This window comes from Balaenoptera musculus, chromosome 12 (assembly GCF_009873245.2).
Source record: "Balaenoptera musculus isolate JJ_BM4_2016_0621 chromosome 12, mBalMus1.pri.v3, whole genome shotgun sequence".
Lineage (NCBI taxonomy): Eukaryota > Metazoa > Chordata > Mammalia > Artiodactyla > Balaenopteridae > Balaenoptera > Balaenoptera musculus.
Window position 1 is genome coordinate 27388295 of NC_045796.1, and position 21540 is coordinate 27409834.

A 21540-nucleotide genomic window follows, 5' to 3' on the forward strand; every position below is an offset into this window, starting at 1 on the left:
AGACACGATAAATTTAGCCTGCCACTTGCGGAGAGCCACTGTCACCAATAAGCCACCCTCCAGTTCAGGCCGGCTGCAGGACTGTAGTTGAAGTCTTCCCGCCTCGCGCAATGCTGCCCTCCAGATGCTGCCCTAGTCCTGCCGCCGCCGCACGCGTGACCGGAGCGCGCTGCCGAGCGAGGCCGGCTGGGGCCGGAAGGGGGCGCCCTGGCCAAGGGGAACGCTGCAAATGCCTCCTGCGCTGGCTCAGAAGACCCGAGTATTCACAAGAGAGACTTTTTTTGCGCCGTCCTGTCGTCGCGTGCGCTCCGGGCTTTTGCCTACTCCAGGTCTTCTTGGGTGGGGGGCCCGGTGGGTGACGGTGCAAAACCTTGTCCCCGCACGGCGCTCGGGGCTGGATTGAGGTCCGGGAGCCGCGGCGCAGTCGGTTTAGTCCGGACTCGAGCTTCCCAGCAGCGCCCTCCCCCGGGGCGGGCCCTGACTCTCGGTGCCGCGACGAGTGGGCGGCCAAGAAGCCGGTGGCCGACTGGGCGAGCGGCTGCAAGGAGCGGTGAGACTGGAGCGGCCAGGCTGGTGCCAAGACGAAGCGGCCGCGGCGATCGGAAGAGAAACGAGGCCGGGGAAGGAGGAGGAAACAGAGCAGATGAAGGGGAGCCGCCGCCGAGGAAGGAGGCGGATCCTTTCGGCGGCCGCTGCAGCTGTTCCGGGACGCGGTCCAGGGAGTCTGCACGCCTGTGAGGTGCTGGCCAGGTAGCTCCCCACCCAGAGGGCGCCCTCCCGCGCCCCTCCCAGAGCGCCCGGCACGGAAGGAGCCAGGACCGCGCTCCGGGTGGCCAGGGCACACCGCACCCCGAGAGGGGCGCCCTTGAGCCGCGCCGCGGCGCAGGTTCGCTAGCCGACTTGTCCGCCCGCCAAGAAAAGGAAGCGCTGTCCCTTCCCGCTCAACCCGGTTCCCCACCCCTTGTACTCTACACCCTGCAGCGGGCGAGCGGCGCGGCCACGGAGGCGCCGAGGAGGGGCGAGCCGCCGCCGGGCAGCGGCGTCCCTTCGGGGGAGAGGGCGCCGGAGAGGAGGCGGCGGCGCGGCGCGACGCGGGATGGCAGCTGCTTAGCCCGGCGCGCGCGGAGCAGCCCCGAGCTGTGGCTGGCCAGACGGCGCGGCTGGGCGGGGGACGCCGCCGCCACTGCAGCGCGGCCGGGAGAGATGAGCGCGGAGGCGGGCGAGGGCATCACTTTCTCCGTGCCACCCTTGGCCGAGGGCGGCAGCTACCGGAGGGGAGGAGCGGCTGCGGCCGCCGAGGGCGAGGAGAACCAGCTGCCGCCGCCGCCACCGGGCAGCTTCTGGAACGTGGAGAGTGCCGCCGCCCCTGGTGCTGGGGGTCCCAGTGCCACCACCGGGAGCAGCGCCACCCGGTGCCGGGGCAACTCTGGTGGCGGAGGAGGCCGACGGACCACGGTGGCATATGTCATCAACGAAGCGAGCCAGGGGCAGCTGGTGGTGGCCGAGAGCGAGGCCCTGCAGTGCCTGCGGCAGGCGTGCGAGACGGTGGGCGCCACCCTGGAGACCCTGCATTTCGGGAAACTGGACTTCGGGGAAACTGCGGTGCTGGACCGTTTTTACAATGCAGGTGCGTGTGCAACCCCTTCCCCATCCTCCGCGGTCAGGGTTCACTTTTTCACAGGCCGCCGCAGGGGGAAAAATGTTTTTTGTTTTCTTTCCTGGGCAGGAAAACATAATTTCTGGGCAGCGATCGTGCTTCCTACTTATTTACTTCTCGCCCCATCTTAGAGGCAGCGAGCCGCGCTGCGTGACTGCTCCGGGCGGCCTCTCGCAGCTCTGGGGAGAGTGTATTTGTGCGAGAGTCTGACTGCCCAGCCACCGGGAGCCCTGGGGTGCGTGTGGTCCTCTTAGGGAACTTCTGATCTCGTGCATTGCAAGATATTTGCCCCAATCAGCCTTTCTACATTTAGTGCTTTGGTTTCTGTTCTGTTAGGTTTGGCCTACATTTTCCTTCTATATAAACCTGTGCCTGTTTTAGATGATGTCCTCATTTTTTCTGTGTACTTTTGAGCATACAGAAATCATGACTTCTGCCACTCAGCCAGCTGTAGGCAGAGTGGATGTGTATGAATTTGCATGTTATGTCATGATCTTCCCAGCTCCCTTTACCTTAAGTTTAGTGGTTTGATTTCCCATCTCTTACCAATTTGAAGTTTTAAGTAATTACTTCCAAAAGCAACTTTGTAATTTACACTAAACTTGTATGATATCTTTGTTAGGATTTTGGTGAAAGAACCAAGGCCTGTTTTTTATTACTCCATATGCCCTGATGGGCTGGAAAGTATATAATTTTAACATTGTTTAAAACACTGATATGCTATTTTAATAACTAAGATTAGATTGGTCATTAAAGTGTGCCCATTAAAGTGGTTGCTAGAATAATTCATGAAAAAAAAATCTTTTCAACCTATTACAGATTTCAGAGTGTCATTGCAATTCAAGTGACTGCAGCAATTCGCTATCTGTTAGCATGTGTTAGAGATGAAAGCATGTTATTGAAATTAACCTTTAGCACCCTGTACAACCAATGTTGAGGATATATACGTATTTATTTTTTTTATAAGTGGGGGCATAAGTGGTTTCAAGCAATAAGGTTCTTGGATTTGTGATCACGTAGAAGGTTTTATAATCCAATCTTGTTTCCAGTTCTAATTCTCTTCAAAACACCTGAAGTAGGCTTGTGTCAGTCTTGGAATTCAGCCAAAGCTGAATATTTTAAGAACAAGAAGAACTTCATGTTAAGGAAGCCAGACTAAATAAACTAGGACTTTGGTTCGGGTATATTTTACAGTCTTGGTCTTCATAAGTGGACATGAGTATAATATATTTTAGCTTGGTTCTTTGTGTGGCTTGCGTTTCTAAATAAGAAACACAACTTTTCTAAAAATTACAGCACTTTTATTTTTGGATTATAATTTGGAAGAAGTTTCAAAGAACTGAAAGGTATGTGAGGAAAACACCCAGTGAAATAATAAGCCTGTTTTTATTGCATCGATAGATTGGGTATTTTTTATAAAAGTAATCTTAAATTCTACACTAATTTGAAAGAGTTTCCTAACAAGGCTCACGTACTGTTTATTCTCCAAATACTGTCTCTGGGAAAGGGAGAGAGAAAGATTAGAAGGGACCACACATTTGAAATGTATCTCGTTTAATCCTCCAAACAAGCCTGTGAAGGAAGTGCTTAGCAACCTTCTTAGATGAGAAAACCAAGGGGTCCATCACTGGCCCAAGGTCATAGGTAACAACTGGTTAATGGAGGATTTCACTTTGGGTGCCTGATTCTAAAAAGTCTGGCTTCGCCCTTGCTACCTCCATTTAGCTGGGCTGATTTACTCTCAGAATCAAGAGAGGGGAGCATCAAACTCATGTGACAGAGAGCTGGCAGGGACCTTATGAGCCATCTGGGTGCAATGTGGAATAGTGGGGAGGAGGACACGCTCTAGGAAAACCAGTGTTTCTGGGCCAGCTCTGTCCCATCCCACTGCTTTGTTCAACCTGGGCAGGCCCCAGTTTCACCCCTGCCTGTGACATGATCTCTGAGCTCTCTCATTCAGCATGAAGATGTTGAAGATGTGACCGAATAAGGATGGTATCAGTTTTGTCCAAACCCTTTGTTTTTCTAAACTGAGGGCGGCCAAGTTAGATAGTAGTAGAACTTGACTTCTGATTTCTAAAAGAGCGCTTGCTCGTCCTCTACCAGGGTTCAGCAGATTTTTCTGTAAAGGGCCAGATGGTATAAACATTTTAGACTTTGCAGGAGGTGTCTCTCACAACTCCTCAACTCTGCAGGTATTACTCAAGAGGAGCCATAAAGAGGACCTAAACAAATCATCGTGGCTGTATTCCAGTAAAACTTTGTTAATGGACACTGCAATTTAAATTTCATGTAATTCACAAAGTATTATTCTTTTTTGATGTTTCTCCCCCAACCATTGAAAATGGAAAAACCAATCTTAGCTAGCAGGCCTTACAAACACAGGCCTGGCAAGGTTTTGGCCCCATGCTGACCACTGCTCTGCATCCACTACCTCCACTCGAAAGTTGAACCATTAGGATATAGTGGGAAGAACATCAGCCCCCAAGTTCCATCTGAGTTTTCATCCTGGCTCTGCTCTGAACCACATAATTGTGAGTGAGGCCCTTTGTCTCCTTCAGCGGCCTATAAAGTTGACCAAGGATGGAAGTAGAGGGGGAAATTGAAGTAAATTTCTAAGATTCCCTCATGTAATCCTGTGAGTTTGAAAAGGGAAGGCAGCAGGGTGTGCGGGGACAGAGCATCGGAACAAGAGTTTCAAGATCTGGATCTGGTCCTGGTTCTTCTCTCATCTGGAGCAAGTAATTTAAAATCTCAGAGAAGGGTTGTAATAATTGGGTTCTAAGATTCCTTCCAGCCCTCAAATTCTGTACTTTAAAATTATGACAGTATTGATTAAAAAATGAATCACTTCAGTCCACAGAGATGAATGAACTGCTTGTATTAATATGTATCACGTTGCCACCTCCAGGAGCTCAGGGTCCATGAGAAGCGCAGATTCAAGTCCTGGTTGTGAGGGTCTATGCGGAATGCCTTGGGCTTCCAGGAAATAGCCTCTAGAATCAAACTGGGGAGTGGGGTTCAGAGGTGACCCCAATCTGCAATAGAATGGTAAGCAAGAGGGACTTAACAAGGGCCTCAACCTTTAAAAAGGAATGTTGGTGTTCGAGCAGCTCAGCTTAATAGAATGAATAAGAACTTAAAGCTTCGTTACATTTTTAGAAGCTTCCGCTATCTTTGTGTACTGGTATCTTTCTAAAGGATAGAGTGTAGTTAAAGGTTTTCACTGATTTTCCCTATTTGATTATCGTTTAACTGTAATCGAGTTTGTTCTTTGACTACACTTGTCATTCTCTCTTTCATTCCCGTTCTGAGAGGAAACTAATGTTTTATCAAAGATTTTATGAAAATTCATTATACTTACGTATACAATACTGTCACTCAGAGATGGCAGTTGCCAAGCTAACAACACCCCTTCCCAGCCCCCTGCATTGTAGGCAGTAAGTTTCTATAAAAGCTAAGAGATGTCAGTGATACAGATGTTAGTGATACAGATGTTAGTGATGCAGAACTATTCCATTCAGGCAGACAGACCCCAACTGGCAGGGTCTCCACATTTTTTTAAAAATGAACATTAGTTTTGTGAAGTATGGCTGGTATAGGCTTTATTATTCCCCTACTTTGCTTATGGAAAAACCGAACCATAAAGAAGTTATATTCGTTCATTCAGGCTAAATGATTCAAGGTTGCTGCTTAGATCCAGGAGCACACTTTTTCTTAGAAATAGTATTATAGATGGTGGTTAAATTTGGGACTAGACTATAAGAAGCCTTGTTAACTCAGTGTACTTGGAGTGTGAAACGCATTTATCTGTTTAAACATTCAGGAAATTATGTTCCTGCCAACCTAAAACTGGGACTTTTTTAAAAAGTTAATTTATTTTTGGTTGCGTTGGGTCTTCGTTGCTGCATGTGGGCTCTCTCTGGTTGCAGTGAGCGGGGGCTACTCTTTGTCGTGCTGCGCGGGCTTCTCGTTGCGGTGGCTTCTCTTGTTGCGGAGCACAGGCTCTAGGCACGCAGGCTTCAGTAGTTGTGGCACGAGGGTGCAGTAGTTGTGGCTCGCGGGCTCTAGAGCTCAGGCTCAGTAGTTGTGGCGCACGGGCTTAGTTGCTCCGCGGCATGTGGGATCTTCCCGGACCAGGGCTCGAACCCGTGTCCCCTGCATTGGCAGGCGGATTCTTAACCACTGCGCCACCAGGGAAAGTCCTAAAACTGGGACTTTGAATACATCTTTCCCTGTGTTAGAATCAAGAACTTTCGCGTTCATATAGCTTCTGGTAGCATCCTGGCTGGATGTAGGAGCATCACTTTGGATTGGTGGTGTTGAGAAGAGGGGCTCTGGTGAGGCAGGGGACAAAGGAAGGATTGGGTGGCTTTAGGGAGAGGAAGGAGGCTGGGCCGGGACGGAGGAGGAAGGATGCTCAGCGAAGGAGGAAGGAGGAAGCGATACCGGCAGGGGATCCATAAACACTTCCACCTTCGTCCCCTCCAGACCTATTTATGGGGCTTGACTTTCAGCTGATGTAAGACCCAGGGACAGTGCTCTGCTCAAGGCCACCTCACTCCCTCTCAGGGGGCTCAGGATTGGATGGCTGCCTGCTTCCTCTTTCCCTGCCCCTAGCCGGAACATTGCCAGGCCTTTCTCTTAGGCAGGCTCTCTGTATTGCAATCTCTTACTCAGCCTTTCACCCAGTAGCAACAGTGGGTAACAGGAAGGAAACACATGGAGGCTGAAATTTTAAGAATTTAGCCTTTATATTTTCATCTCTATAGTGTTCCCGCCTTACTTGGGTTTGTGATAAAAGTCACCCATTTGGGCCATGTCACTGGACAGGCGTCTGAACTTTCTGGGTTTGGTTCCGCTTGCTTCCAGCACAGCTCCTTAGGACTTCCAGTCTTATTTGATAACAAAACAAAAGCAAACATAACCTTTGTCTCCTCTCTATCTCAGACTGAGAAGTTCCTGAGAGTCTTCCAGCCCACTTCTGCATTTTCTACTTTTAAATCCAGTGAGGCTTTCATATACACTGTCTCATATACTTGGAGGGAGAAGTATACTTGGGTGGCGTCAGTATTTCCTAAATAGTGGTTCCCATGAACCGGTTTAAAAAAATTGAAGACTGACATGCGTTTGTCAACATTTCATTTTTCCAAGTAAGTGTATTATAAAGAGAGAAAAAGAAAACTTGACAACCAGCCAGCTACTGCCACGATTTCTTAAAAAGAAAACACATTTTTTATGTTGAATTAGGGAAGGCATAACCTTGGAATAAAGAATAGCTTTTTGCATACAGTAAATGTATGGAAAAATGCATTCTTTATTATTATTTTTCCCATTTCACCATGATGGATGAAAACTTTATCATGCCAATTAACAGAGCAGTGTTTGAGAACCTCTAGTCTAAACCACCTTATAGCCCCTTCCTACCTCCAGTCACTGCTTCTTCACCCAAGAAACAAGCCTTAGCAAAATTATCAAAAGAGCAAACACAGGCAAACTCATAAAGAAAAAGTCTAGTTTAGGAAGGGATTAAAAAAAATATCCCAGTGGAGGCCCACTCATGGTTTTTCTCTGGGCTGTTGACTTTTTGCTGGCATAGCATTGCCTGCCCGCTGTGAGCTCAGAACACTGTGCTTCCTCTTGCTTTCTTGGAGGCGAAGTTAAAATTTTCCAAAAAGAGCTTTACTAGAAAATTGGAAAAAAGCAAAACGAAAAACAAAACTCCAAAGCACAAAAATGCATTTGTTTTTAGAGCACCCATTTCTTATCCCAGATAGTCAACTGCAGATTGTCACCACTGGTCCTGCTTCCCAGGCTCCTGGGATCCTGGTTTCTTGCTTCAATTTGGTTGCCTTTTGTCTGCTTCATATGTTCATCAGTTGATAGTTCAAGTTGGTTCCACCTCTAGGTGAAGCCTAATTATAGGCGCACAACTTGGCCTTGTGTCACCAGTGGCCTTGGCTGGTGCCAGCCTTCTGGGAGTTCTCTGCTACAAGTCAGTTCCTCTCTGGTGGCTGCAGGGACTGTCCCTTGCTTCCTGTTTTGGAGGCCTGGTTAGAGGCCCGTTCAGTTCCTGTTTCTGGTTTGCAGGATAGAATTGGTTCACTACTTCTTTGTGGAGCAGTGGGAGGTTGACAAGCACAAAGCCCAATGAATGTGCAAGTTTCCACCAACAGGCACCAACGGGTTCTGCTTTGCAAGTAGTTGCCCTAAGCGGACCCTTCAAACAGCACCCCACTCTGCCTGAGGCAAGGTGAGAGTTGAGACTATAGTAAATGAGGTGGGAGTGGGCAGTGTTGCAGGAACTACAGCTGTGTGAGTATCAGGAAGAAACCGGTAACCAGCAGCCTTGGGAAAGGTATATCTTGAAGAAAACAGCCTCACTGTCCCATAAACTGGATATAGATAAGTGGGGAAACTGGCTGTTTAAGAAAGATACCCCTTATTTTCAGGGAGCAAAATTAGATTTGCAAATTTTATTAGTGTTATAAAAGAAAAATAGGAAAGCAAAGCAAAATTATAATTTATTTTAAAACCCACTGGTGATTCTAATATGTTGACTTCTTTCATTGCTTTAATATATTGGCTTTTATCTCTGGCTGGAGATGTTGACTTAAGAAGCTCATCAAGGGCTTCCCTGGTGGCGCAGTGGTTGAGAATCCACCTGCCAATGCAGGGGTCACGGGTTCGAGCCCTGGTCCAGGAGGATCCCACGTGCTGCAGAACAGCTGGGCCCATGCGCCACAGCTGCTGAGCCTGCGCTCTAGAGCCCATGAACCTCAACTACTGAGCCCACGTGCCGCAACTACTGAAGCCTGCGTGCCTAGGGCCCGTGCTCCGCAACAGGAGAAGCCACCGCAATGAGAAGCCTGTGCACAGCAACAAAGAGTAGCCCCCACTCGCTGCAACTAGAGAAAGCCTGCGCGCAGTAACAAAGACCCAACGCAGCCAAAAATAAATAAATAAATTAATTAATTTTTTTTAAAAAAGAAACTCATCAAAATATGTGTCAGATTATTGGAGGAGAGAGGGTATAAGACAAAGCTGATTTTTAAAGTCTTGTCTGATTATTCCAAAAAATTTTGAAAGTGAGTACTTACATCTTATGCTTTATTTTGTAATTTTGGTTTTTTCCAAAAGAAAACATAAAAACTAAAAGATACAGAACCCAGGCTACATTGTGGCAGTTTTCTTAGGGGGACACAGAAGAGAGGAGAAAAAATTTAAATGTTAACAGCGTCTACTACTGAAAATCCTAGCAGAGCGGATCTGTGTAACTTGAATGCTTCAGAAGTTGCACAAGGTAACAGTAAACATTCCATTACAAGCAAACCATTTCTGTTACAGTGGGTAATCAACAATGGGCAAAGCAATTGCCTTTGGTATATGATTCATGCAGGAAGGAAGTTATATTTCTTTGTACAGCAAGGCTTTATAAGAGGTTGTGGCCAATTATATTAGTATTTTCCAATACTTTTAGTCTCTTCTAAGAACTCTTAAGAAACAGAAACATGGAGGAGAGCTACTCTAGTGAATTATCAGTGGATGTCAGGCCATCTGACCACTGACTCCAAACCATATAAAACCAGGTATTTGCCTAAGCCAGAGAATTCGCTCTCCTTTCAAAATCTTAGTTACCCCTATTTCTTATTTAAAAATCATCCCAAAAGAATTAAGGAAACCCAGGCTATTACATGTCAAATACCTCTTGATATCACATTCAAGTTTTCTAATAAGTTCATTGTGACAAGTGTCAGCTTAGAGCCAAGGCAACCCAGGACCAGGGGTGTGATTCCTGCTGTCCAGGGGCCACGGCAGCTTTTACCTCCAGCTAGGTATTTTCCAATTTATAGTTTGGTCACACTGGGGCGTAGGTGATTTTATGTTGCTAAATCAGAATGATAATGTAAATGTATATTGTTCTATGCAATGGAGTCCTCTTTTGATTATCTTATTTGCTCCAGAAAATAAATAGATGTGGCAGTGTAGTCCTCTGTCTTTCACAGTTGAGGCAAGTCCTCCTTGGAGAAGGGTATTTGACTTGGCCAGAATAAATCAACTGGTTGAGTAGGGAGTCGAGCTCACCTCTTCTGAATCCCAAATAATTCAGGGTTTTCCCCAGTATACTACAGAAAAAACCATGAAAAAAACCAGTAAGATAATAAAATAGGTTCGAAGGATAATTTGAAGAGCAGATATTACACACACACACACACACACACGCGCACGCAGACAATCAGGAATGCTGAAATGAATTTGCTAATAGATGCCAAACTGCTAATGTGTACTGTAAGGCAATTCTGTAAGTATGAATGTTGGAGTCATCTTTTCTATAAGGTGGAAATCAATTGTATCTCTACCAAACAATATTCATTTGTATCGCTGTGGACAAGTATTATTTGCGTTACTATCAGTTTTATACAACTTAACGTTTATCTCAAAAGCATTATAAAATGGTTTTATCACTAGAAAGACAGTCAAAGGTGCTTTTTTTTTTCTTAAAATCAGATAGTTCCCAGAGGGTGCCTTGACCAGAAACAAGTAAGAAATACACCAGTGTGTTGCTTGCAGTGTCTGCAAACCCAGCTTCATTCATATACTAGGAAATCATCATTACTAACAGGAACTTCAGTAGTCTAGATCACTCCAAACAGGTTTATTTTTTGGAGGGAAAAAATGCATATAATATTTTAGAGGGCTGGCAAATTGCTCTAAGACTCCACACACCAAATATGTTACTTTGATCTTGTAATTTAAGGCAAGTCATACCCAAATGAACACCATGTGTTACTGAGTGCCAGGTGCCTTGCCAGTCGCTCTACATGCCTGATCTTATTCCATCTTTATGAGGCAGATAATGGCAGTGGATCAGTTTTACACATGGGGAAACTGAGACCCTGCAGAGTTATCCACTTTCCCAGTGCCACTTGGTAGAACCAAGTTTTGAACCTAAGACTGTCTGATCCCAGAGTCTGTTCATTTATAACTATGCTCTCCTGTCTCCTAGAAATAAATTTTCTGTTTGAGAACATTTAAATTACAGTCTTCTCATCAGTAGACATTTGTCGACTACTTAAAATCTGCAAGATTTCTTCCTAAGGTCTGCACAGAATTAGGTTAAGAGTGCAATTTCTGCCTTTTATGGTCTTAGAGTCTGCCCATTGAATTCACCAATTTAATGAATAATTATTGGGAGCCTACCACATTCAAGGTGATGCTCTAAGTAGTGAATAAGTGAAAAATCCAAGGGAATTTTTTTAAGGACTTCACAATACGGGTGATTTCATTGAACTGGACACATGAGAACAGTGTTCATTACTGCTATAACAGACGTGAAAATGCATTGAGAATAATAATCTTACACATGTAAGATTATGTAAATATGTAAACTATGCGTTAGGCTCGTCACTTTATTTTTATATGAAATCAGGATCATGTTCCAAAATTATTTAAATAAATACCCAGATTTTATTAAAAACCTTTAAAGTCTTTTATAAATATTGACAAAATCTCGTTAAATTGGCTTCAAGGAGGTACTGTAATTCTTTAACGTGGAAGAATTTTTTTATATAATGACTCATAGAAACAAGTGGAGTTATTACTTGAGACTTAGAATCTTTTTTCTTATATACTGTTTCTACAGTAGTGGAATTTGATCTGTATTTAAATTCTCTTGTATTAATCCTTTCAGTTTGTGAAAAAATTGAGGCTATTTTAGGTAATTGCAACATGCCAACAATGTAGTATCAATTTAGGATTCCTTAGGCGTATGGTCCATGATAAAATTGTGTTGCTTGCTTGTTGATAATGCCTGGGTCCTATGTATGGTCCTTGGTTGACAGAAAATAGCTTGAATGCCAAGTTACTGAGTGGCTGGGCAAGAATGAAGACAGTAAACAAACGAACAATTCCATTTAGAGAATGGAATCTAAATGGCAGACACATATTAGACACCTTGTTGATGCTTGCAGAGCCATATCTGTGTTATGGTATACATAAAAATGACTAAGGTTGAAATCTGGGCTACCTTTGAACTTTCTAAGCAATATTATGAATGTACATTTTACGTAACCTTTCTAATTATTTTTTTAATGTTTATTTATATTTTTATTTATTTTTGTCTGCATTGGGTCTTCGTTGCTGCATGTGGGCTTTCTTTAGTTGCGGTGTGCGGGCTTCTCACTGCAGTGGCTTCTCTTGTTTCAGAGCATGGGCTCTAGGCACGCGGGCTCAGTAGTTGTGGCTCTCAGGCTCAGTAGTTGTGGTGCACGGGCTTAGTTGCTCCACGGCATGTGGGATCTTCCCAGACCAGGGCTTGAACCCGTGTCCCCTGCATTGGCAGGCGGATTCTTAACCACTGCACCACCAGGGAAGTCCTCTAATTATTTTTGAGTCACATACATACAGTTGATGTATGTTAGTCCTACCAAGACAATTTCTAGATTTTTAGGAATTGATCTTGGGAAACTAGCTTTGGTTGATCCACTGAAAATTCAGATCTTCAGACCTAGACAGTAGGATTTTAGCTTTTCAAAACTAACTCTTGGTCAGTTTACTGTTTACTATTTGTATACAGTCAGAGTAAGAAAAGACTTCTAGACTATGTAGAGCGGCAGAGTCTGGCTTTAAAACCTAATGTATCTCTGTGTGTGTGTGTGTGTGTGTGTGTGTGTGTGTGTGTGTGTTGCAAAACAGGGTTGGGGTGTAAGTTGCTTGGCTTGACCTAGTGAAATTCGAGAACAGTGTTGTAGCTTGCACGTGAGTTATGACGAGAATAGTTGGCCTAACTTTTCTTGCCCAGCAACTTAGTGCTGCCAATAGTTTACGTGCTTAAAGTACACTTGGCAGTTGGTAAATCTGAAATAAAGTTGGAAAGGAAATGCTAGCCTAGGCTCTTAACAGAGTCCTAGACTCTTCTTTCCTTTATAAATTCAGTAGTGTAGAACATTTATTTGATCATTAAATATGCCACATGAGTGGGTTACCCAAGGACTGATCCTGCTGTGTTTACTAGAGTGTCAACCTGCAAATCTGCATTTGTGTTGTTTCCAAAGTCTAAAATTAAGGGTTGTCAGCATTATGAAATCTTTGCACAGTCAGCTCTGCTTTTGACTTAACATTTAATTTCCAGGAGTATTTTGTTAGTGTTTACCGGTCCATATAGCATGTATTCAAATGAGTGACACACTTGGTCATAAGTTTTTATTTTGATTGATTTAAGTCACACCAAGGTATAAGTGACAAAAATTCATATTTATCACGAACATAGTATGTTTCCAAAGCTCACTTTTTAAGGTTCTTTTGAAGAAATGAGTTAGATGCAAAGATGTACTAATGAAGAAGTAAATTGCAGGAGCGTTTACAAGCTGCTAACATGTAAATATTCATTAGCGTTCATTAATGACAGGGTTAAGGCATGGCTTGCTTGGATTTACGGAAAGTTTAAAAGTTCAGGCAGAATCCTGTTCTCGATTCTTAGTTTAAGGCAACAGAAGTCAGAAAAAAGGCAGACAAGAATTGTAGGTGACTGAGCTTAAGTAACCTCTGTGGAGTTTTATGGTTACATTTATAACTGTCATTCGGTGCCCATTTATGAAATCTTGGAGAAGGTAAAACCTTGATAGCACGAGAGCGACACTTTTCTGTGTCAGCCAAATCTCTTATACACTTGGAACCAAAGTTAAGATATTGCTCTATCTTTCTGGTTTGCCTCCAACATTGAATCATATTTTCACTGTTTGGTGAAAGGGAGATAAGTAATGGAAAAGTGCTACTTCACAATTTCCAAGCTGCACAGAGCTCAGGGCTCTGCATTTAATAAAACTCTGTTTTATTAAAGAAGCAGGTTTCATCTTGTTAAATATATAGTGAACATTCTTCGTGATTGATAATCTCTTAATTATCCAAGGCTGGTAGCTTCTTCTTATTACCTCTTTCCATTTATTGTTAATCTTGGAATAGCCCAAGAGGGGCTAGACACCATCCGTAGCAGCAAGTAAGTTGTTCACACAAAAGCTGTTGCCACTGTGTTGTGACACTGCTTGGGAATTTTGAACAAAATTGTACTATGATATTTATGTGTTGTCATGCCTTAATTTTCCCAGACCACCACTGTTTAATAGGTCTGTGCTTTCCTATGAAAATATCATTAGACATGTTGGAATAAGTTTGCAGAGACAGATGTATGAAGCAGCCCTGATTTTTCTGTTTTCAAATTCCACTTTTTTGGGTTGGTTCTCCTTTATTTATTTGTCAGGGGAGCAAGGGCATGTTCCCTAAACAGAGTTCTGTGCCAGAGGATAAGCCAACTTAATCTGAGAAGATTTTCTAAGAGCATTAAAGGAGAAAAAAAAAGCTATGATTGGAGAATCCAAGGCCCTAATCTGCTTTCAGTTTTCAGTTACCTGGTCTAAATTGTGAAAGCTCCACTTAAGACTTGAACTGGCTTATGAGCTTCTGATGACTTTATATTTATTTATTATTTATTTCTCATAGAATTACCTTCTCAAGTCTTGTAACTGTCCGCTTTGACCACAGAAGAAAGTATTGCCCAACATTTGAGCTATAATATGTGGTCACCAGGGGAATTCCTTCCTAAATCTAGCATATTGCATAGTTATTTATGAGCTGGAGCTTAGCATTCTTTTTTATTTCAGCTAAGACTAATCATGGAACTCTTTAACTTTCTATTTTTTAGCCCCTCTTTAAGATCTGTGTAATTTTTTATTGATGTTTATGTTAGTCTATCTGTTACCTCTTAAAATAATCTCTTAAGAACTATTAAATACATCTTAATTTGTTTACTTGATTCTTTGGGGGATATTAAAAAAAGCTGTTGCTCCATAAGTGTTGCATCATATGTGAAATGACTAAGAAGGAACAACCGAAAAAGTCAAGTCCAATGTTGTAGGATAATAAGAAATCCTTTGTTAGAAAGGTCTGACATAGAAGAAGCAGTTTCAGGTACTTTAAAGGATCGTTAAAGTATAATGCCACGTCTCTTTTCCTTGTCTGTCTTGTTTATCCTGTATCTCTAGTACCTAATACAGTGCTTGGCACTTAGTAGGCACCTGATACATATTGATGGATTGAATGAATGAATATTGCATTTTCCCTTCCTGGTGTTTAGTTATTGATTTTGATATCTGCCTTTTCTACTTAAGTGTGAGTGAAGTTCCTAGGTGGCAAAGATCACATTTTGTGGATCTTGACACCCCCCAGGTCTTCTGTATCTGTGCTTGACCTATAGATCTGTGCTTGATCATGAAGTGGCCGCACTTACTGAATTCAGTGAAATCAACCCTTCTGTTGAGGGGCCCACAGTCCAGTGCAGGAGACCAGCTATAAAGATGGAGTAGGCTATGCTGATTGCTGATTGCCGATTGCTATACTAGAGGTTTATAGAAAGTGCTTTGAGAACACAAGTGACAGAGGATTCTTCTGGGGAAGAAGGGAGTGTGGAGGAGGTTGGCTAAGGCTTTGGACAGAAGGTGATATTTGAATTGGGTTTTGAAGGATAACAGTGAAAGCACTTATTACGTGCCAGGCATTTTAAATTATGAGACTAAGTGAGACTCCCTGTAAGAAAGAGGTAGACCAAAAAGAGGGCCTATGATGGGACAGAGACAACACCAGCACTTAAAGATGGACAGAGGAGGGCATCAGCTAGTGAGACAGAGAAGTGGTCAAGAGGTAAGACAAGGGACGGGGGAAAGTTCAGAGAGTGGGAGAGGGAGGAAACGAGTGAGCTAGCTGAAAGCGACAGGAAGAGGTCAGAAGTCAGTCAAGTTGAACGTTTCAGAGAAATAGCTGGACTTGGAGATTAGAAAGCCCCTGATAACTTTTGCCAGAGCAATTTCAGGAGAGTAGGTGGCGGTGGTTGTCTGGAATAGTGTCTTGAGTGATTGCTGGTGAACAACAGGAGGCGTATAACCAAGAGTAGTTTTATTTTTTTTTTTTTTTAAATTTTTATTTATTTATTTATTTTTGGCTATGCTGGGTCTTCGGTTCGTGCGAGTTGCGGCAAGCGGGGGCCACTCTTCATCGCGGTGTGCGGGCCTCTCACTATCGCGGCCCCTCCCGTTGCGGGGCACAGGCTCCAGACGCGCAGGCTCAGCAGTTGTGGCTCACGGGCCCAGCCGCTCCGCGGCATGTGGGATCTTCCCAGACCAGGGCTCGAACCCGTGTCCCCTGCATTAGCAGGCAGACTCTCAACCACTGCACCACCAGGGAAGCCCCAAGAGTAGTTTTTAAAGAAGTGTGTTGCAAATGAACCCATCTACGAAACAGACTCACAGACCTAGAGAACAGACTTGGGGTTGCCAACAGGGTGGGGCTAGGGGAGGGGTGGGCTGGGAGTTTGGGTTTTACAGCTGCAAACTGTTACATACAGCGTGGATAGACAACAAGGTCCTACTGTCTAGCACAGGGAACTATATTCGATATCCTGAGATAAATCATAATGGAAAAGAATATGAAAAAAGATGTATATATATATGTATAACTGAATCACTTTGCTATACAGCAGAAATTAACACAACCTCGTAAATCAACTATACTTCAATTTAAAAAATAGATAAATAAAAATAATTTTAGAAAATAAACCAATGTGTTGGTGAGAGAAGCAGAAAGAGAAGGCAGCTGCTGGCAGCAGTGTACCCTGCTCCCGGGCTAAGGGACCTTGCCTGGTCCTGCCGGTGTTTATGCCTTAGAGACACGATGAGGTCAGTAAGCCTTTGTGGGCTCACGTATTATTTAACATTGTTTCTGGGGGAACGTGGAATACAAATTCCCAACCACTTTCTTCCAGAAAGAACTTCGGAGTGTGACCCTTTGTAAATGTACTTGTTTTCTTGGCTAATTGTAATTAGCTGAAAGTAGAGTTGCTTTTCCTTGCGAAATTCTGTAACTTAGATAAATTTGAATTCACAGTGATACAGCTTAAGTTGAGGGTTCTTCACTGGTGGAACTCAGTTTACAGAAGTGTTGGACTTGTTCAGGAGGTGAAAGTGTTCACTAAGAAAATGGTTAGCTCAGGCTAGGTAAGTTTTTCATTCTTTTCTCTCCAATGGCCGGATTTCATAGGTTTTTGAAGCTCAAAGAATAAGAACTGAGATCAAAAATGCTTTTGTTATTTCCTCAGCCACTTGAAACACTTCATTGCATATAACACTGGCCACTTATACGTAAAAATGATTCTTTCTTTAAAAGAGATCTTTTTCACTTAGTGCCATCTCACTTTGTAAACCTACAATGTAAACACATTTTTTAAAAACTCTGGCTGCTTTTTAGGCTTTCTTCACCTTAGGTTCCAGTCACTCCCGAGTGGAGAGCTGCTCTGACTACAGTACTGGTATAAACCCTGGATTACTTTGAAGGTGCTCTCACTACCAGACAGGCTCCTTCACTTGTATTCTTTGTCTATTTGTCCATTCCAAAAGAAGCTCTCCCCCTCTCAAAAAAAAGCTTATCTGAATAGTTACTATTGTTTTACTGGCTTATCTTGGAATCAACTCCCTTCAGCCTTATCTTTTATGCATCCAGTGAAGGACACATGTTTCTGATGTTGACTCAAGTTTCTGATGATACCCCCTTACTCTTTCGTGTAATACTGGAGTAGGAGAGAGAAGGAACACATTTACTTAGGAACATTTGCTTACAAACATTTTGTTTACCTAAGGATGACTTTACCAAGGACCAAGTTCTCTCTCTCTCTCTCTCTTTCTCTTTCTTTCTTTCTCTCTCTCTCTGTCTCTCTTTCTTCCTTTCTCTCTCTTTCTTTCCTTTAGTAAAAAACCATTACAGAGCCCAATCTTTTAAAAACTTGTCTTGAAAATCAGTTCTCAGGGTGAAACTTGAATTTTCTAAAAGAGCATTTCCAAAGAAAACATATTTTAAAATATTGGGTTGTCAAGATAGTACAGAATCTTCTAATAGTAATAATATTATTATTATTTGATAATAATAATAATGGTAATTACAATAAATAAAAAGATTAGCGTAGAAAGGTTTAGTTGTACAGGTTTCTAGTAACAATATGGGGGATTAGGTGGATTTCATTCCTTTAGTCCATGTGAAATGAACAAAATGCCTTTTTTGGTGTCAGATGTCTCCCTGCTATGTCTTTTTAGCTCAGAACCCCCTAGCTGTAGCTTTAACGGTCTGATGTATACGCCACATCTGCTGTGGTCCCACAGATACCTTCAAACTCATTTCCCTACAGAAGTTGGTCCCCTCTTCTAGTTCCTAACATCTCATTAAATGGCACTCAATTGGGACTTCCCTGGTGGTCCAGTGGTTAAGAATCTGCCTTCCAATGCAGGGGATGCGAGTCCCCTCCCTGGTCAGGGAACTAAGATCCCGCATGCTGCTGGGCAGCTAGGCCTGCGCGCCAAACTAGAGAGCCCACGTGCTGCAATTACTGAGCCCGCACACTGCAACTACTGAGCCCGAGTGCTCTAGAGGCCGTGCGCCACAACTAGAGAGAAGCCTGCACGCTGCAATGAAAGATCCTACATGCCACAGTAAAGATCCTGCATGCCACAACTAAGACCCAATGCAGCCAAAAAAAAAAAAGAAGAGAGAAAAAGAAAAATGGCACCCAGTTTTCAAAACCAGATTCTTTTAAAGTAATCATGAATTATATACATGTTAAGAATATCAGTCCTTTATTTTTCCCAATGTATTACTTTATTTCCCTAGTTTGATGTTTAGTTTAATTTTTGTCTTAATTCTTGACATATTTTTATAGTCAAAACTATTATCTTTTGTGAATTCTACTGTTGCTTTTAAGTGTAGATTCTTGCTTCATCTGTAGATCTGAGAATTATTTACTTGTACTTTTTTCTAGAAAATTTAATAGACTTTCTTTTACACTTGACTCCCTCCTCCATCTTGAGATAATTTTGTTGTAATGATGTAGGAAAAGTAATGCGTCTGTATGCCAATGTACTGCGATTCACAAAAGGAAACAACTTGTGAGCTAAGTGAAATTTATAAACATGACATTTCTTTAAATAGCACTTACTGTTTGTTCATGCATGTCTGAACTACATCCGTTATTTCTATAAGTGATCTTGTCTCTTGCTCTGAATATTACCTAATGCCTCCAGCCCATTTCTCGGAGGGAAAGATACCCCTTACATGGCTTCCCCTCCCCTTGAGGGAAGAGGCAAACTTAGCAATCATTTAGTTTTTACTTTACAGAAGTCATTTACTTTTTAGTGTAGCACATTGATGTGCTTAGAGTTAGAGTTATTGCTGTATGTAGTAGCCGTCTGCTCCAAACATCCTCTTCTTCCTCATTTATTCATTCATTCATTTGTTCATTCATTCAATAAACATTGGTTGGGTCTGCATCATGTGCCAGACTTTGGAGAGAGAAAGCGGCTGGGACATAGTCCCCGCCCACAGAATACTCAGGTGGTGGTTGGTCTTCACTCTCCCATCTCCTCACCATTTGTTTTTCTGTTTACTGTTACCCCATCCCACTTCTGTATATTTATCTCTTCTTTTTATTTTTTTAATCTATTTTAAAAATTGAGATTATAACATAGACCATAAAATTCACTTTTTAAAAGTGTCTAATTCAGTGGTTTTTAGTAGATTTACGAAGTGTGCAGCTGTCGTCAATATTGAATTCCAACACATTTTTATCACCTCAGAAATAAACCCTGTGCCCATTAGCAGTCACTCCCATGTCCCTTTCCCCTCAGTCCCTGGCAACTACTGTTTTTGGTCTCTCTGAATTTGCCTATTCTAGATATTTCATATAAATGGAATCATACATTATGTGGCATTTTGTGTCTGGCTTCTTTCACTTAGCATAATGTTTTCAAGCTTCATCCATGTTGTAAACAGGTGTCAATACTTCATTCCTTTTTCTGGCTGGATACTATTCCACTATGTGGGTATATAACATATTTTGTTTATTTATCTGTTGATGGACATTTGCGTTGTTTCCACTTTTTGTCTACTATGAATAAAGCTACAGTGAACATTTATATACAAGTTTTCAGTTCTCTTAATTGTATACCTCGGGGTGGAATTGCTGGTTCATATGGTAACTAAACTTTCCGAAGAACCATTGAAACACTTTCTAAAATGGCTATATCATTTTCTGGTACCAAGAACAATGTATGAGGGCTCCAATTTATCTACATCCTTAATGATGCATGTTATTGTCTGTCTTTTTGATTCTAGCCATCCTAGTGGATATGTAGTGGTACTACATTGTGGTTTTGACTTGTATTTTCTTAATGACTAATGATGTTGAACATTTTTTCATGTGTTTATGGCCATTTGTATATCTTTTTTTGGAGAACTGTCTCATCAGATCTTTTGCCCATTTTAAAATTTATCTTCTTATTGTTGAGTTGTAATAATTCTTTACATATTCTGCATATAAGTCTCTTATCAGATATATGATTTGCAAATATTTTCTCCCATTTTGTGGGCTATTTTTTCTTTTTCTTTTTTGATAGTATCTTTTGAAGCTCAAAAGTTTTAAATTTTGATAAAGTCTCATTTATCTGTTTTTTCTTTTGTTGCTTGTACTTTTGGTATCTTAACATAAGAAACTGTTGCCCAATCTGAGGTCATGAAGATTTATACCTATATTTTCTTCTAAGAGTTTTATAGTTTTTGCTCTTGAATATAGGTCATTGATCCTTTCTGAGTCAATTTTTATATAACATATGAGGTAAGGGTCCAGCTTTATTCTTTTGCATGTGGATATCCAGTTGTCTCAGCACCAATTATTGAAAAGACCATTCATTCTTTCATCATTGAATTTTCTGGCACTCTTGCCAAAAATCAATTGACTATAAAAGCATGAGTTCATTTCTTGATTCTGTTCCATTGATCTGCATGTTTATCCTTATGCTAGTATTATATAATCTTGATTTCTTGAACTTTGTATTAAGTTCTGAAAAGGAAGGAACTTTGAAAAGGAGTATGAGGCCTCCAACTTTGTTCTTCTTTTTCAAGACTGTTTTGGCTATTTTGGTTCCCTTTGTATTTCCATATGAATTTTAGGCTTGTTCATTTTTGCAAAAAAGACAGTTGGGTCTTCTTACTATTTTTAACTGTCCTTGATATCCTTTCCTTTCTCTTTAAAATGTTTCCCTTCCTGTTTCTCTTGCCTTTCTTGGCTTTTGTGACAGCCAGTCTCAACTTTTGCTTTTTATTTATTGGCTATTGGACTGATCATGGAACCATGGGTTGCAGAGTTTTCAGGTTTTGGGCATTTATTGTCATTGTCATACTCAGGGTTGGATAGATTTCACTTCCTCCCTTACTTCTTTTCCTCCTTTCTTTGTTTCCTTTCTCTTTTTCTTCTTCCCTCCTTCCTTTCATCCTTCCTTCCTGTGGGTTTGGCACTTATCAGAATTAGGGATGTTAGTAGAGTCTGACTTCAGAATAAATGGGGAATCACTACTTACCTCTGTCTGCTTATTACTTAAAATTTAAATATTTAAATGTGAAAAGTCAAATATTTCTTGAATTGTGGTGATAAACTTATGATTTTGGTTTCTTATACAAAACACAGAAACTCTGGTTTTTATAAGAAAAAAACATTAAAATGTTAATTTTCCTATAACATACTTGTTAGTTCATGCTCTCTTTAAAAATAATCCCAGTTTGTAAATATTTCCAGGTTTAGCACTCTGTGTTTTGCAGACAGCATCTTAGTGTTAAGATATTAGATGAAGGAATGGAGTTTATTATAGGTTTAAACTGCCCAATATGGTCTTATGCTGGTGTAATGTGAAACCTTCTCTGAACTGTTGCCTTAACTTGGGCAATCACATTGACAAGCTCTTTGCTCTGTAAATCTCTTAATGACCTCTGTCCCCAACCACGGATTCCAACCTGTCTAGTTC

The 21540-nt window shown here is 42.0% G+C and overlaps 1 protein-coding gene across 4 annotated transcripts in view; it reads left to right on the forward strand.

Annotated features, from left to right (window-relative positions):
* Positions 1-326: 326 nt before the first annotated feature.
* MAP3K5 (mitogen-activated protein kinase kinase kinase 5) overlaps positions 327-21540 on the forward strand; it is a 227139-nt gene continuing 205925 nt past the window's right edge. For 3 of the 4 annotated variants that reach the window (XM_036871441.1, XM_036871443.1, XM_036871442.1), the window contains exon 1: positions 327-1627. In XM_036871441.1, coding sequence (XP_036727336.1) covers positions 1204-1627 — 424 coding nt within the window. In that variant the 5' untranslated portion in view covers positions 327-1203. The remainder of the gene's footprint in view (positions 1628-21540) is intronic. The other variant, XM_036871444.1, reaches the window with a different exon arrangement.